This window comes from Canis lupus, chromosome 20 (assembly GCF_048164855.1).
Source record: "Canis lupus baileyi chromosome 20, mCanLup2.hap1, whole genome shotgun sequence".
Taxonomy (NCBI): domain Eukaryota; kingdom Metazoa; phylum Chordata; class Mammalia; order Carnivora; family Canidae; genus Canis; species Canis lupus.
The window spans coordinates 36163136-36180633 of record NC_132857.1 but is presented as its reverse complement, the minus strand read 5'-3'; the positions used below and the strand labels follow the sequence as shown (position 1 = coordinate 36180633).

At 41.5% G+C, this 17498-nt stretch overlaps 1 protein-coding gene and 1 long non-coding RNA gene across 3 annotated transcripts in view; one reads left to right on the top strand and one right to left on the bottom strand.

Annotated features, from left to right (window-relative positions):
- Window positions 1–1679: 1679 nt before the first annotated feature.
- On the bottom strand, window positions 1680–3709 carry LOC140611869 (uncharacterized). Its single transcript, XR_012013115.1, has 2 exons — window positions 3500–3709; window positions 1680–2430 (listed from the first exon to the last, which is right to left on the bottom strand). It is a non-coding gene; the product is annotated as an uncharacterized lncRNA (long non-coding RNA).
- Window positions 3710–4571: 862 nt separating this feature from the next.
- MARCO (macrophage receptor with collagenous structure) overlaps window positions 4572–17498 on the top strand; it is a 44886-nt gene continuing 31959 nt past the window's right edge. The window contains exon 1 of one of the 2 annotated variants that reach the window (XM_072788935.1): window positions 4572–4709. Coding sequence is in view for 1 of the 2 variants with exons in the window: in XM_072788934.1 (XP_072645035.1) it covers window positions 11255–11363 (109 nt within the window). In the remaining variant the exon portion in view is untranslated. Of the gene's footprint in view, window positions 4710–11126; window positions 11364–17498 lie in introns of those variants that run through there. The other variant, XM_072788934.1, reaches the window with a different exon arrangement.

Sequence of the window (17498 nt, the reverse complement as noted above, 5' to 3'; positions counted from 1 at the left end):
ATATGCAATAATGTGGATGACTTTCAAAATAGTTATGCCAAATGAAAGAAGTCAAACAAATGAAGGACATGCTGTATGATTCCATTTATAGAAACTCTAGAAAATACAAACAAATCTATAGTGATAGAAAGTAGATCAGTGGTTGCTTGGGGATGTGGGCTATGAAGATAAGCAGGATGGCTGTCAAAGGGGCCCAAGAAGACTTTCTGGGGTAACAGACATCTTGATTGTGGTAATTGTTTCACAGATGTATACATATGCCAAATGTCTCACATTGCACACTTTAAATATGTGCAGTTAATCACATGCCCATTACACCTCAATAAACTTGCTTTAAACCCTTATTTAGTATTGTTAATGCAGTATTAGCACATGACAAAAAATTCAAACAGTATATAAAATTAATTTAATTTAATTAAAAACTTCAAGAGAGAGTTCTCTCAGAAAAATAGACTTCCTAGAATATTGAATATATATGGTTGCTTGAAAACTAATATTTACTGTTTTTAAACAGATCTGATTGAACATTTAGAAAAATATGAGGATGGATTCATAGGAAGTTTAACAAATGAAAAAAATAAGCCAACTATTAAGAAAGACAAAAAAAGGCAAGGCAATTATAGCTGATGGCTTGGCTAAACTGTGAAAATATGTACATGGTCATGGAAATTCAAGCATTCAGTTAAATCTGGGGGAAGGCAGCATTGGAGGAAGTAAGGAATAGCAGTAGAAGAGAGCTAAGTCCTTATCTTCCATAACATGACATCAATAGATTATTCTAGAATTGGTAAATCAAAAACAGCAACATACACATATAAAAATAGGGAGATAATAATCAGAAGAGATAGCTAGAAAAATTTGAAAATTTTGTCCCTCAGGAGGTAATGTGGGGGTCAGTGGACTACTCCTCCTTAGGTTTATCCTTTTATCAATATTTCCTTTGTAATTTCTGAACATGTATTATATTATTCTGGAAGGCAGTGTATTATAGTGGTTATAAGCCTCAACTCAGGAGCCTCAGTGCCTGAGCTCAAACCCCCCTACTCTGTCAGTTAACAGCTAGGAGGCTTTCTTTAGGGAAGTTTTTTTAAGATTTTATTTATGTATTTATTTATTTATTTATTTATTTATTTATTTATTTATTTATTCATTCATGAGAGACATAGAGAGAGAGAGAGAGACAGAGACACAGGCAGAGGGGGAAGCAGGCTCCATGCAGGGAGCCTGATATGGGACTCGGTCCCAGGACTCCAGGATCACACCCTGGGCCGAAGGCAGGGGCTAAACTGCTGAGCCACCCAGGGATCACCATTGGGGGAAGTTATTATTTTTTTTCCATTGGGCAAGTTATTTAACTTCTCTGAACTAGCTTTCCCTATGTACAAAATGGACCTAATAATACCAATTTCATAGTGATAGTATCATGTGGATCAAATACATTAAAATATACGAAAAGCTTGGGACAGTGCAAAGATGATATAAACATAGCATAAATGTTAAGAATTTTTATTATGAGGGATGCTTGAGTGGCTCAGTGGTTGAGCATCTACCTTTGGCTCAGGGCATGATCCTGGGGTCCTGGGATCGAGTCCTGTGTCAGGCTCCCTGTGGGGAGCCTGCTTCTCCCTCTGTCTATGTCTTTGCCTCTCTCAGTCTCTTATGAATAAATAAACAAAGTCTTTAAAAAAAAAGAATTTTTATTATGAAATGATGATTAACAATGATTTAAAAATTATAGCCTTTCCACTTCTGATCTCTTATTGCAAAGATAGCCACTGGTGAAAGATCTCTGTGCACTATTCTACGTCTAAAAACTTTTATAAATGACTTATCATGTAGTGTGCCTATGCTTATGCTTCTTAATTTGTATCATTGGAATCAAACTATTCATTTATTCTGCCCTTTTTTCCCCCTCCTTAATGATAACTCTTGTAATTCTCTCCTAATTAACATAATCAGATCTATCTTGTTCTTGTTGATGGCTGCATAATATTCTCAGTGTTCCCTCCTCAAGGCCATTCAGATGATCTCCAGTTCTTTGCTATGATAGACGATGTGGCAGTGTGTTTGGATCCAGTGCATTCTGCAAGCATGTCCTTAGGGTTAGTTTCAGCTGAGGACACAATCTCTTTTAGAGGGACAGCCAGAACCTCAAGGAGGGGAGAGGGCATCCTGTGTTATTTTCCTGTAGGCTCACCAGCTTTTTTTTTTTTTTTTTTTTTTTTTTGCAGTGAGTGACATCAGCTCCACTGCTTCAGGCAAAAATTCTCTAACGAATGCATCGTTTAAACAACTCTGGCCCTCTTCAGTGCCCGGGAGTCCAGGATTCAGGGGACATGTAATGGTCACTTTTGGCTCTAGAGTCAGACAGACTTGATTGTATGACCTTCAATATACACTTTGACTGGTCTTGGGTCTCAGTTTCTTCATCTGCAGAAAAAGAAAAATGACATTTATACTTAAAGATGATCGTTGTGAAGAATAGCCTATGTAATTGCCTAACTGTGCCAGGCCCAGAGTGGGAACTAAAATGTAAACATTCTGGGTACATCTTGGGGAAGTGATTCTATGAAATCGACCATTCTAGAAGTCAGTCTACGGAAATGCAATCAATTCAGCTCCTCTCCACCCAGCCCTTAAAACCTCTGCATCAGGACTTTGCTTCCCTTCCTCTTCGTATCCAGTTTGTACAATCACCGCTAGTTAACTCTTATCTGTAATCAGAAATGACACAAATGAAATAATAATAGCCTGGGAATTTTATAGACTAATAGTAGAACTACTTGCATTTGTATTTTTAGATAGTTTTACCCCACCCAGCACGGTGCTTAGACTTGAGTTCCCAGATGGCAGCTTCTTTTAGGGGAAAGGGCAGAGTCAGACCAAATGATGAAGGAGTCAGCACTGTGTTGCATATTGCACATCTTCCTACTAAAAAAATGATTAAAAGGAGGGAGGGGTAGAGTTTGGCTAAAAATGCCCTCATGTGAACACTTTATTTCCCAGCCAGGACAGGGCAGAGAAGAGGTATAGCTTCAGCAAAAGCCCCCAGTGTCTCTCCTCTGCAGAAAAAAGCCCCCAGTGTCTCCCTTCTGCAGAAATTTCACCAGTGGATAGTGTAGATTCCTTGTTAAGTTGTCCCATGCTGGGCAAGATAAATACCAAGGGTCAGTAGTTAACATCTAGGCACCGAGGTTAAGGACCCTAAAGAATAAATCTCAGATGGAATTGGCCATAAAATTTACAGTTTTTGCAAACAAGCTTTGTGCCAGATTAAAATAGCCATAGAAGGATGCTTGGGTGGCTCAGTGGTTGAACGTCTGCCTTCGGCTCAGGTCATGATCCCAGGATTCCGAGATCAGATCCCACATCAGGCTCCTGCAGGGAGCCTGCTTCTCCCTCTGCCTATATCTCTGCCTCTCTCTCTGTGTCTCTCATGAATAAATGAATATAAATAAATAAATAAATAAATAAATAAATAAATAAATAAATAACATACCCATAGATTCCCACAGTATTTCTTCATCACCATTCTTTGAGATCCGATCTAACAGAGCCCATAAGAAAAGAAAAGGGGTTCAGGCCTGTACTTTTCTCTCCTTTTTCCACATATCACTGGGCAATGCACAATTCCCGGTGCGGCTGGCATGCTGCGTGGGGTTTGCTCCTCAGTGTCTGGATAATTCCCACTCATCCTTTCACTTCTTTATTCCTGCTTGAACTGAGGTTTAAGCAATGTAATGTGTGGTTCCTGCTCTTGGGGAACTCACAGTCGGGAAGAGACCAATAAAAGCAACCACTGGGGCACCTCGGTGGCTCATTCAGTTAACCATCTGCCTTCTGTTCAGGTCATGGTCTCAGGGTACTAAGACTGAGCCCCGCTTTGAGCTCCCTGTTCAGCAGGGAATCTGTTTTTTCCTCTCTTGCTGCCTCTCCCTCCCTCTTGTGTTCTCTCTCTCTCTTTCTTAAATAAAATCTCTAAAAAAAGAAAGAAAAAACAACCACTTGTAGAGTTATTTGTGCTATTGAGGAATCTCTGTGCAGAATATACATTGAAAAGATGGATTGGGAGTGTGAGGGGTCAGTTCTACTTGGCAGTAGGATTCATTGAAAAGGTGCCCTTAGGATGAGTGATAGTCATTCACCAGAAGGGATTTGGGAGTGAGAAAGTCTTCAACTGAAGGAACAGCATTGATAAACTGTAGGAATTCAAGATGACCAGAGAAAGGTGAGTGAGTGGGTGGAAGAGAGGGCAGCACCAGCCTAGACGAGGCATTGGCACAATCACAGAGGCTCTTCTTTGCCAAGCAATAAGATACTTGGACTTTATTTTTCTCCAAAAGTCTTAGACTTGAGCCTCCCAAAGGTCTGGATTGCTGATCACATCTTTTGCTGTCTGTACCAGTCTGCATTATCCATTGCAAGCAACCGAGATGAAAATCTGACTCATTTAAGCCGAGAAGGAAATCACCGGAGGGCTGCTGGGAGCTCACAGAATTGCCGATGAGACAGCAGAATCAGACCAGGACAAAGGTCATTTCAGGGATATGAGGCTGCAGCCCAGATCATCCCACAGAACTCATCCCGTGAGGACCCATCTGCTGCTGCCACCTTCCTGCTGCCTCTGCTGCTCCTTGGCATTGCTGGAGCTGCTGCCCCTTCCCTGCTGTGCAGGGATTCCTTGCTTCTCCTTTGAAGGAATGTGGAAGGTATGGTTGGCCACATGCCTATGCCTGGCTGCAAGCAAGGCTGGGAACTCATGCAACTTGACTCTCTGCTGTCTCTAGTTGGCATGGTTTCTTCCATTAAATCACCAAAGGTGGGGATGTCTGGGTGACTCAGTGGTTGAGCATCTGCCTTTGGCTCAGGATGTGATCCCAGAGTCCCAGGATCAAGTCCCGCTTCGGGCTTCCTGCGTGGAGCCTGCTTCTCCCTCTGCTGTGTCTCTGCCTCTCTCTGTCTCTCATGAATAAATAAATAAAATCTTTAAAAAATAAAAATAAAAATAAATCACCAAAGGTGGGAAAGACCTTAAACATTGAAAGGGGCTCAAATGCAGGTCAATTGTAACTAAATGCCTCAGTAAATGCCTCATCCAGGGCCTTTGGAGCATTCTCAACTCCATACCAAGTCATGAGCTATATAAGAAGGAGAAGAGCTGCCTCTAGGCCTTTTCTTGGGGACTTTTGGAGAGGGATGCTCTATTCACTGACGGTTGATTGTTTCTGGGTTGTTCTGTTTTTTTTTTTTTAAATCTGTTTGCTATTTTGTTGTTGAAGATATTGTTTCTTCCAGAAATAGGTAAAATTGAGAACTGGATAAAAAGGATCAATAATTATTGAATTTAAATCTGAACATAAGAGAGGAAAAATGAGAGGCAAACCAGAAAACAGATGGTTAATCCTAGAGAACAAACTGATGGTTTGTTCAGAGGGGAGGTTGGCAGGCAGTTGGGTGAAATAGATGATGGGGTAAAGAGGGAACTTGTGATGAGCAACGGGTGTTATATGAAACCATCGAATCACTATATTGCACATCTGAAACTAATATACAACTCTATGCTAACTAACCGGAATCTAAATAAAAGCTTGAAACAAGAAAAAAAAAATCAGAGAGTGAATTAGTGGGGAATGAATCAACGGTGTTATTTCTGATAGCTGTGAGGCTACCTTTGCCTGGGTTGTGTTCCAACGAGTTGGGTCCCACAAAGCTCCAGCTGATGAAGGAAGTAGGGATAAATGGGGCTAGGCAGGGCTAGGTAGGGGGCCAAGAATCAAGCTCACAAAAATCCTCAAAATGTGGAGATGAAAGTAAACCAGAGATAAATAAACCAGACAATCCTGTTCCCGGTGCCAGAGGTGGGGTCTTGTTACAACATCTACTTGTGACCAAAAAAGAATTGCTGGACCCTAAAAAGGAAGTAAGCCATTAAAAAATGTTATCACTAGTCCTAACTATCAACCCAGTGGTGATATCAATAGATATGTTAAAAGGATTTAGGTTCCCTGGTTGGCTTCCAATAAAAGACCAACTCTAAAAGCCCTCAGTGGCAACCCATGTCAGGACCCCTCTCACTTCTGAGAGCTTCCTCTGTGTCTTTACTTAATAAACCTCTGTCCCTTTACTCACTCTCCTGTGTCCGTGAGATGCATTCTTCAACTCTGTGAGACAAGAACCAAGCCCCCCCATCACCAACACAAATGACCATCAGTGGGTGAATAGATAAATAAATGGCGGTACATCCATTCAATGGGTTACTAATCAGCAATAGGAAAAAACAAGCACATTTCCCAGAGCACCCCAACGTCCTTTATCAACACAACCTCTTCCTTATTGTCATTCAGTTCACTACAGTTAGAATGAGGAACGTGCAGTAACTCGGCCAAGGGGAAGGCAAGCAAACAGAGCTAAACCAAAGGCATAATCCCTTACTGGTATTTAAATCATAGGCAGAGAGAAAATAGCCTAAAAAGAGTTGGGGCTTTACTCCTTCCTAGTGGTATTGTCCTGAGCAGGCCATTTCTGCTACCTGACCTTAGCCCTGCTCTGTTTCCTTCCCCCATCCCAACTACCTCAGTTTTTCTCTTTTCTAAACCCAATTCTTTCTGTCAAATCTCGAAGTCCTCTACATTCTTCCTCTAAATGTCCTCTAGCCAACCTGGGTAGATGTGGTTTCTACTGCACCAGAGAGCTGAAGAACCCAGGCTCCCCTAACTCTGCACACAGGGCTTCCAGCCCTTCTTCTGACCCTCTTTGCTTGCCTGTCAAGTCTGTGTGCCCCACGATTCTGGATTCCCACTGCCTCGGTTAAGGGAGAGCAGGAATAAGGAGTAGCTTAGGGTGAGAGATAAGCAGACAATGTGCTGAGCCGGGAGCTGGACATTGGGCTTGGTCCCACTGAGTAGGGGACAAACCAGGCTAGGCAGAGCTAGGTAGGGGGCCATGGAAGCAGGCTCACAAAAGTCCCAAAAATGCTGAGGTGTCAGGAAACCAGACATAAGGGAACAAGCCAGACCACGCTGCCCTAGATGTGGGCGGGGAGGATGTCTTTTTATTGCAGTCATCTGTGACCAACAAAGAATAAATAACCAGACCCAAAGAAGAAGTAAGCCATTAAAGATGTTATCAATAGTGATAACATTGATACTTACTCAATGGTGATATCAATAGATGATGTTAAAAGGATTTAGGTTCCCTGATTAGGCTTCTAATAAAAGACCAATCCTGCAAGTCCTCAGTGGCAACCCTGTCAGGATCCCTCTTACTTCTGAGAGCTTTCTCTGTGTCTTTACTTAATAAACTTCTGTTCCTATACTCACTTTCCTGTGTCTGCGAGATTCATTCTTCAACTCCATGAGACAAGAACCAAGCTCTCTCATATCATCACCCTGAGATCATGTCCTGAACCAAAACCAAGAGTCTACACTCAACCAATAGAGCCACCCAGGCACCCGAGAGTTTTAAATTTTTAATATTAATCAGCAGTTGCTAAGCTTCATTGGCTTTCCCACTTGCCTGCTTGCTGATGGGGTTTTGTTTGTTTTGAACACTTGGGTTTGTGCTGGTGATTTTTACATCATGCAAGACATGATTGCCCCAATTTCAGCTGGAACGAGGTTGCTCAGGAGTTCTTGGTCTGCCAGGTGGCCCATTGACTTAAACCAGTTTGAGGTCCATGAGTTCATAGAAAGTCCAGCTCTATGCAAAAAAAAAAAAAAAAGAAAGAAAGTCCAGCTCTGCAGAGACCATCAGGCTTGGGGTCATATTTGCTTGGGACTCCAGCCTCCTTACCCTGTCTATCTAAAAGAGCACTGCGAGCCACTTGGTTGTCACTCTGGAGAACTTCACATAACTACATCAGAGCCACTCTGAACACACATTTAAATTCTGCAATCCAATGATATGCACTTTGCTAGAAAAATAAAGCCAAACCCTTCATTTCTTGAACAGCATGGTCCCACATGCAAGTTGACCACTTCATCTGGTGCTTGAGAGAAGAAACAGCTAGATCCTTATTACTGGAGATAAAAGTGTCTGAGTGGAAGACACTAAGGAAGAGACTGTACAATATTCCCCAAACTGTGTTTTGTACTTTCTGGGAGATCTAAGGGATTTTTAAGGGTCACATTGACAATGCAGGAGTTTCACATTATGTGCTGGCTTGATAGAAGATGCTATTCTACCGAGAGCCCTTTCATTTATAAACACGCTTACTTACACCTTTATTATTTTGTTTGACCCTCACACCCACCCTATGGGCAAACAGGGGCAACTTCTGGTGTCCTATTTTGCAAATTGGGATGCTGAAACAAGGCCAGGACAAGGGGGAGCAAGTGATGGGTCATTGCAAGTGTACCGTGGATCCCGTCTTTTTTTTTAAGATGTTGACATTTTGTCCTGCATGGATTTTTTTGCATTAGCTTTGATTTTTAAAATAATGTGTTAAAATGTTACCTACCTTGATTTTCGAATCTTTTGCACCTCAAGCTAGTGCCTTAATTGCCTTATTCTAGTCCCAGTCCTACAAACTGGATGGTTTACCTTGGATCCTAGGAAGTATCCATTTATTGCATGTCAAGAAGGGATGAAAATCAGTAATTTCGTGTGGTTCAACCTAATGGATCCTTTCAGGAGGGAGTCCTGAGAGCTCACATGGGTCTCTGTGCTGTATGTGACTGCTTCATTTTTTTGGTATGTGACTGCTTCATTTTTTTGTGCAGAGGTCCTCAGCCTCATTGCACATTTTAACCAGCCTTGGGGCTCTTATTAAAACCGGGATCTCAGGCTGAGGGTGGAGAAATGTTATGTGTGTTTTCAAAAAAACTCCGGTGGGAACTCTGGATTACTGCCTCTAGATCAAACTAGGTTTAAACCAGGCTGTAGGCACAGAGTACCCTGGACTCAAATTCTGATGGCATCACTTTCTAACCATAAGATCTGAGGCTGGTTACAAGTTGTTGTGAGTGCCCAGTAATGTGTGTCAGTGCCCAGCACGGTGCTTGCTTGACAATAAATCCTGGATATCGGTTAATGGTTCTATGTGCTATTTGTGCTGAGACCCACAGAAGCGAAGTAAGACACCCCAGGTTCCCCAGGAAATTCCTGAAAGAGTTGGGTTTCTGCTCCAGATAGGTCTGGCCTGCTATCTAGAGTCAAAACAATCACATTTGTGTCCACTAAATCCCCCCTCCAAGGCTGGTGGCACTCGATAACTGGCCCACAGCATTTCCAATGAGCCCGGTCCTCCACCCTCCTGGATGAGAATTGCCCTAGGCCAGAGCTGAGCTGAGCAGGCAGAGTGGAGGCCTAAAGAGCAGGTTCCTCTGTATGTGGAGGGGGAGGGGGGATATTCCCCTCCCATCAGGAAGCCCCCTGCAGCCTCTATTACCTTGAAGGGCCCCCACTTCAGACTAGAGCTGCCAGCAGCTTTCATTTTCTCACTTCCAATTCCTTTAACCTTTTCTGTGCTGGCTCCTGCTCCCAGTATCTCAACCCAAGGCAGGGACTTCATGAATGTTGAAACCGTGGGCGCCACAGTTGGACCTCTGCCGGGGTGGGGAACGGGCGGTGCTGCAAGTAACTCATTTTTCTGAGTCTCTTTCCCTTTTTGCTTCCTGCCATGCCACAGGCCAAACAGAGTGAGTGAGTGGGGCCTAGCTTCTTCTCAGGCCACCTCTCCTCACCTCTCAGGTTCCAAACAACCCAAAGTCTCGTGCCTCCTGAGCCCTGAAGCCACCCTGCCTGTGACCCATCTCCACTCTCCAGGTGAAGCCCTGCTCATCCCTTGAACCCAGAGCTCATCAGCAAGCTTTCTGGGGAGTTCCCACTGGGGCTCTGCTGCCTCCCGGCCACTTCCAGCTCTTCCAATGCTTCAGGTTACTACCTTATGTAACAGCAAGTTTCTAGAGCTCAGTTGTATCCACATCCACCCTGTGTGCCACACTGTGAGCTCTTTTAAGGCAAAAGCTGTTGCCTTCATCTCCCTGGTAATCAAGATGCTTACAAGGTCTCTAGTGATAGTAGCCACATGACCCTAGTGCACGCTGCCCGCCACCAGGCGCCATCCTAACCACAGTACATGATCTAATTCATCAGCTAACACCACATATAACACCATCTTCCTTATTTTACAAAAGAGGAAACCGAGGCACTCAGAGCTTACATGATGTTTCCATGGTCATGGAGCTGCTATGTGGAGCAAGTGGAATTTGAATGCAGGTGTTTGAGCTTGTAGGGTCTGTGTGTTCACCACCACCCTATGCATCCTTTCTGGTATAGGGAATGCTAGACAAGAAGGAGCTGGGGAGCAGGTTTCTCCCCTCAAGGAGCTCAGGTCTTACTGGAGCCAGAGCAAGCACACAGGTGTGCACCCACACAAGGAGAGCAAGGGAAGATACAAAGGGAAGTATAAATAAATGCTACACTGGGTGGTATAGAGCAGTGCTTCTCCATAGTGTACATACATCACCTGGAAATCTAGTGGAACTGTAGATTTGGATTCACATGGGATGGGATTCTGCATTTCCTTTTTTTTTTTTTTTTTAAAGATTTTATTTATTCATGAGAGACACACAGAGATAGGCAGAGACACAGGAAGAGGGAGAAGCAGGCTCCCTGTGGGGAGCCCCATGTGGGACTCAATCCCAGGACCCCGGGATCACAACGTGAGCCAAAGGCAGACGCTCAACCACTGAGCCACCCAGGTGCCCCACTCTGTATTTATAACAAATTCCCAGGTGATGCTGCTGCTGTCCAAGGTCCACATTTTGAAGAGAAAAGATGAACCCTAAAGCCAAAGTAGGTCAGAGGAGAGAGATTTCAGTGTGAACTGCAGAGGTCCTGGGACAGCGTCTTGGGCCTAGGATGATGCCCACTTGGATGGGCAGAAGGCAGAGAGAGAGAGACATTCACACTCTCCCTGGCGCTATCCAACTCCCCACTCTTGGGGGTCTGGGGGAAAGCAGTGGTTCCAAGGACCTGTGACTTATGCTCCAAAGCCACCTCGACCCCCCCTTAACAAACAGCTGGGCCGAACAGGAGCTCCACATGTGAGTAATCTGTTTTTGAGACATGCTCAATTCTGATCATGTCAGGAAACATTTTGCAAATTCAGAAGTCAGAGCCAAAGGGAAGTGCTGTGTGGTCTACAACTAGTGGCCGTGGTTAAATGGGAACAATCTTTCCCCAAGTGGTTCCTCTTAAGGACAGCATTTCTGCTGGCCCCAGGACTTTTGGCCATTTATAAAGCTTCACAATGGAAAATAAGGAAATTCTCAAGGAGGAAGAGTTCTTGGCTAGCACCGGAGAAATAGGGGCCGTCAACCAAACCATGTTCCCTGCAATGGAGGCCTTTGAAATCAACGGTAAAGTACTGCTTCTCCGTAATGACATTGCCTGGTGATATACTTTTTCTGTTGGCAACATAAGAATAGACAAGGCTGTAGAAAGCGTAGATTTGTTCCATAGACTCTCACTAATATATTTCTGGAACACTTCAATCTGGAATTCATGTAATGTTAGTGATAGACACTGTATCCTTAGCAAATAGTTGGATTTCTTTTTTCCTTAGCTTCTCAATAAATTGTATTAAAATATTTGCCCTTAGATTAATGCTAATACTTATCATATGTCCCTCCTTTTTACTAAAGTCATGTGCCACATTTTTATTTAATGTAATTCCTTTAAAATTCTTTAAGGTAAAAAAAATAAATAAATAAATAAAATAAAATTCTTTAAGGTGACTTCCGTTATAACTCATGTGCCGATCAGGGAGTGCTTTCTCCATTTCATGCTGGCTAGGATATGTTCACGGCTTCCTAATTAGTTTGTCTTAGATTCAATTCGGGTCTTAAAAATTCAGGCAACTCTGTCATCTTTATTTTCTCCCTCATCCTTTTTTTTTTTTAATTTTTTTTATTTATTTATTTGAGACACACAGAGAGAGAGATAGAGAGAGGCAGAGACACAGGGAGAGGGAGAAGCAGGCTCCATGCAGGGAGCCTGACGTGGGACTCGATCCCGGGTCTCCAGGATCACACCCTGGGCTGCATGTGGCGCTAAACCACTGCGCTACCGGGGCTGCCCTCTCCCTCATCCTTAATACAGGTAATGCATTTTTTAAATCTTCTAGAATTTAAAGTCACCCGTGAGTGCTTTCCACAGGGGATCTCTGATTTCCTGTACAGAATATCCTCTAGGAATTGCATTCCAAGTTGATGAGTCATTCCCACTCCCAATCTTTTTTGGAAGTTGTTTGCTCAGAAGAATTGCAGTCCTGTCCCCCAGCCTGACCTGTCCCTCTCACCCAGCATTTGTGTGGGTCACTGGCTGGAACTGAAGGGCATATGAAGATGAAGGGTTGAGTGCTCTGTCTGTAGGAATTTACAGTGTGGTCACAGAGAACGTGTGTGTGCAAATGACTTTAATAATTGCTGGCTATTATGAACCTTGGGAAATGCAACATTCTGGATATATGACTTTTTAAGATACTGAAAATATGCAAGCCAAGTCAACTGATCAAATATTCAGCAACTGCTGGGCACTGCTCTTGGCACCAAGGAAACACACAAGAATAAACGGGGAGTCCTCAGTCATGTTGGTGGTGGGAGGAGGATGGCAGGAGGTGTCAGGGTCAGGCAACCTGGAAACTATCTCTATACAATTTATTGCCGGATGTATGGACAGATCTAACTTGGTCTGACCTGGAGGTCAGAGGTGAGACCTCTTCTAAAGTTTAAATGATAAAGGGAATTAATAAAATAAGATGCTGGCTGGGACAGGAATAGAAAACCATGGGTTTATGATATATCCATAAGGAATATTTAGAGAAATACAAATAGTTCCATGCAATGGGGCCAATATTGAGTGGGGAAACTTCAGTGGGGATTGAGACTAGGACCAATTAATTTAGACTTTTCCTGAATGCAATGAGGAGCTTTGGAAGTTTGGCATTGGGCTAAGAGGCATCGGTTTGCATTTGAGATTACACACTATCATAGATGTGGGATGATCTAGAAAGAGCAACTCTGGGGACAGAAAGAAATGTAGTAGCAAGAGACAGTAAGAGGCAGTGGGTATAAGGAAGGAAAAGAGAATGCTCTGGAAAGATATTAGAAGTCAAGTCAGTAGGACTATAATGGCGGGATGAAGCAACTCTTCACTTGCTGGGAGGCCAGCCTCAAGGGGGATTTGTAGATTTCTGACATGGGTTATTGATGCCACTAACTAAAAATCTAACCAAAAAACAAAACAGCTTGGTTAGAAGGAACATCTTTCTTTTTTTCCTTAGAGATTTTATTTATTTGAGAGAGAGCAAACATGAGGGAGGGGGTCAGAGAGAGAGGGAAAAGGAGAGTAGCCTCCCCACTGAGCAGGAAGGCCCATATACGGCTAGATCCCAGGATCCCAGGATCATAACCTGAGCCAAAGGCAGATGCTTCACTGACTGAGCCATCCAGGTGCCCCGGAAGGAACATTTTTCTAAATGCGTTCACAACTTCCTATCTTCTTATACAAAGATCATGGAACATATAGAACTTTCTAGATGAATGCCATTACAGACAGTAATCACTGTGAGGCTCTGTAACATAATGACCACCTCAGGACTTACTGAGATGTACAAAACTACTTGCTTCAGCACTAAATGGCTCCAAGTAGCTTTCTTTCTTCCTCCCTTCTTCCCTCCTTTCCCTTATGTCTGCTGAAGATTGCTTTCATATTCTGAAGAGGCTCAACATACCACTGCTTTTGCGCCCTGAAGGCTCAACAAAACCCAGCTCTTTCCTCAGCAACCAGTATCAGCTCCATCTTCCCCCTCAACAGCGGAGCATTTGGACTTGAACAAGAGACTCTACATTTGTCCCAGATGACATTATCCTTCTGGGAAGCACTCCTGTCCACCTGTTTGAAATTTACGAACATTTTTTCTGTCTTGAGCCTTCCCGTCTCTTTCCATGTGTCTGGTTTCTCAAGAATGGGTTCTGTTAGCACATCAGGAAGCCTTTGCGGGTCTGTGGCATGTAATCTGTCTGGACTCCCGCACTCCCACCCCCGAGCCCTCAACTATTTCAGTCTTCATGTCTTGCTTCTTGACATGTCTTCCCACCATTTTCAGTCTGAAGAACATTCTTCTTGACAGCAAAAACCCCCAAAAATACAGATAGAGAAGTTGTTTAATTTAACATTAAGCCCTGGCTCCCAGCTGTGGATCTAGCTGTCTCTTCTTCCTGCTCTAAAGATAATTTTGAAACATTCCCCTAATAGAACTTAACCCTGGAATTTATTCATGCCTTGATGGCATGACCACTGTCACTTCAGGTCCTTGTTCTGACTTTGTTTTTTTGTCATATTACTATTTCTCAGCATTTTAAAGATATCCAGCTTTACCCTAGAGTTATTTTTCTCACTTTTTATTATGAAATAATTAGTGATTCACAGAAACTTGCAAAAAAAAAAAAAAAGTATGGGGAAGTCTCTGTGACCCCCACCCAGTTTCTCCTAGTGAGAACATCTTGCGTAGCTATAGTGCCCTATCGCAACCAGGAAATTGATACAGCTACAATTTAAAGCTTATTTAGATTTCATCAGTTTTACATGCACTCATTTGTGTGTGTGAATACAATTCTCTACAACTTTATCATATGTGTATATTTGTGTAACCATCACCAATATCAAAATACCAAACTTTTCCATCACCACAAAACTCTCTCTCATGCTACCTTTATAGCTACACATGCCCGTCATTCCCCCACCACCAATAACTGTCCCCTGACAATCACCAATCAGTGGCGTTTCTATAATTTTGTTATGTGAAGAATGTTATATGAATGGAAAAAAGTATGTAACTTTTTAAAGATTGGCTCTTTTTTTACATAGCATGATGCCCTTGAGATCCAACCAAGTTGTTGTATATATCAATAGTTCTTTTTATTAATGAGCATTTTTCATGAGTATTGTTCCATGATATGAATGCATCACGGTTTGTTTAACCATGTATCCACTGAAAGACATTTGGGTTGTTGCCAGTTTGGGGCTGTTACAAATAAAGTTGCTGAGATCATTTATGTAAAAGTTTTTCTATAAGCCTAAGTTTTCATTTCTCTAGGATAAATGCCCAAAAGTACACTTGCTGGGTTCTAAGTATATGTTTGGTTTTATAAGAAACAGCTGATATATTTTTCCAGTGTGGTTGTGTCATTTACATTCCCACCAACACTATACAACAGATTCAGTTTTTCTGAGTCCTTGTCAGCAACTAGTATTATCACTATTTTTATTGTAGCTGATTCTGATAAGTGTGTGATTGTGATATCTTATTGTAACTTTGATTTTCATTTTCCTAATGGCTAATAATGTTGACTATTTTGTCATGTACTTTTTTCCCCCCATTTGTATATGAAATGCCACTTCATGTCTTTTACCAATGTTTTAATGGGATCATTTGTTTTTCTAGCTATTTAGTTTTGAGAGCACATTATCTATTCAAAATACAAGTCCTTTGCTGGATACATGATTTGCAAGTACTCTCAGTCTGTGACATGTCTTTTTATCCTCTTAACAGAGTCTTTTACAAAGCAAAAGCATTTAAACCTTTGGAGGCCTACCTAGAAATTTTCCCTTTCATGGATTGTGCTTTTGGTGTCAAGTCACCTGGCCCTAGGTCCCCCAATTTTTCTCTTATGTTTAATTCTAGAAGTTTTATAGTTTCACATTTTATAGTTAAGTCCATGGTTCATTTGAGTTGATAGATGTCTGTATATATATGTTTATATATATAAATAGACAAATCTTGACCTTGTTTATTTATTATTTATTGTTTGTTTATTTATTTATTTATTTATTTATTTATTTATTTATTTATTTATTTTGCCTATGGGTGTCCAGTTGCTCCAATACCATTTACTGGAAAGGCTATATTTCCTTCATTAAATTAATTTTGTAACTTGTCAAAAAAAAAAAAAACTAGTTGGTTATATCTGTGTAAGGACTATTTCCGTGTTCTTTATTTTGCTCCATGAGTCCATGTGTCTATCCCTCCACCCATATCACACTGTCTTGATTACTGCAGGTTTAAGTGAGCCTAAACATCAAGCTGTAATTCCTCACATTTTTCCTTCTTTTTTTTTTTTTGTTAAGATTTTATTTATTTATTCCTGAGAGACACACAGAGAGAGGCAGAGACATAGGTAGAGGGAGAAGCAGGCTCCCTGTGGGGAGGCCTGATATGGGACTCAATCCCAGAACCCTGGGATCATGACCTGAGCTGAAGACAGAGGCTCTACCACCAAGCCATCCAGATGCCCCTATTCTTTTTTCAGGATCATTTTAGCCATTCTATGGCTTGTACCTTTCCATGTACATTTTAGCATAAGCTTATCAATACCTACAGAAAACCTTGCTGGGATTTTGCTGGAGCTGTGCTATGTTTCCAAATCACTTTCAGAGAACTGACATCTTACTTTCTGTAGTCCTACAACCTACACTCAGTGTGCTTCCACATTTACTTAGGTCTCGGTTTTTGGGGGTTTTTTTTGTTGTTGTTTTTTGTTTTTTTTGGCTTTGTTTTTTATTTTTATTTTTTTATTTTTTTATTTTTTTGGCTTTTTTTTTTAATCAGGGTTTTATAAATTTCAGCATACAGATCCTATATACATTTTGTTACTTTTATATCTAAATAGTTCATTTCCTTTAGAGAGACTGTAAATGCCATTATGTTTTAGTTGCAATTTCCACTTATTTGCCAGTAGTATATCAAGATGAGATGGAATAAGAGAGTGAGAACAGACATCCTTGCCTCGTTCTCAATCTTCAGAGGAAATGATTCTGTGTCACCATTAAGTATTGTGTTAGCTTTAGATATTTTTTAGATGCTCCTTTTTCTTTAAAGATTTTATTCATTTATTTATTTGAGAAAAAGAGAGAGAGTAGGGGGACGAGCAAAGGGAGAGGGACAGACTCCCTGAGGAGTGCAGAACCTGGCATGGGGACCACCCAAGCCACAATCAAGAGTCATATGCTCAACTGACTGAGCCACCCAAGCATTCTGATGCTCATTTTTTACAAGTTAAGGAAATTCTCTTTCATTTCTAGTTTGCTGAGAGTTTTTATTATAAATTTATTATTGCATATATAAGTTAGAACTATGAATTTTAATTATGAGAGTTTTATTATGAATTTAATTTTGTCAAGTGCTGTTTCTGCATCAGTTATATGGTTATCTGATTTTCCTTCTTTAGTTCATTGATATGATGGATCGTATTGATCAATTTCTGAGTATTGAACCAGCCTTGTATACCTGAAAATATCATTTAGTTATATTATATAAATTCTTTTTATACATTGCTTGGTACAGCTTACTAATATTTTGTTGAAGATTTTTGTGTCAAACTTCATGAGAGATACTGATCTTTAGTTTTCTTCTTTTGTGCTATTTTTGATTTTCATTTCAAGGTGATCCTGACCTCTTAAAATGAGTTAGAAGTGTTCTCTACTCTTCCATT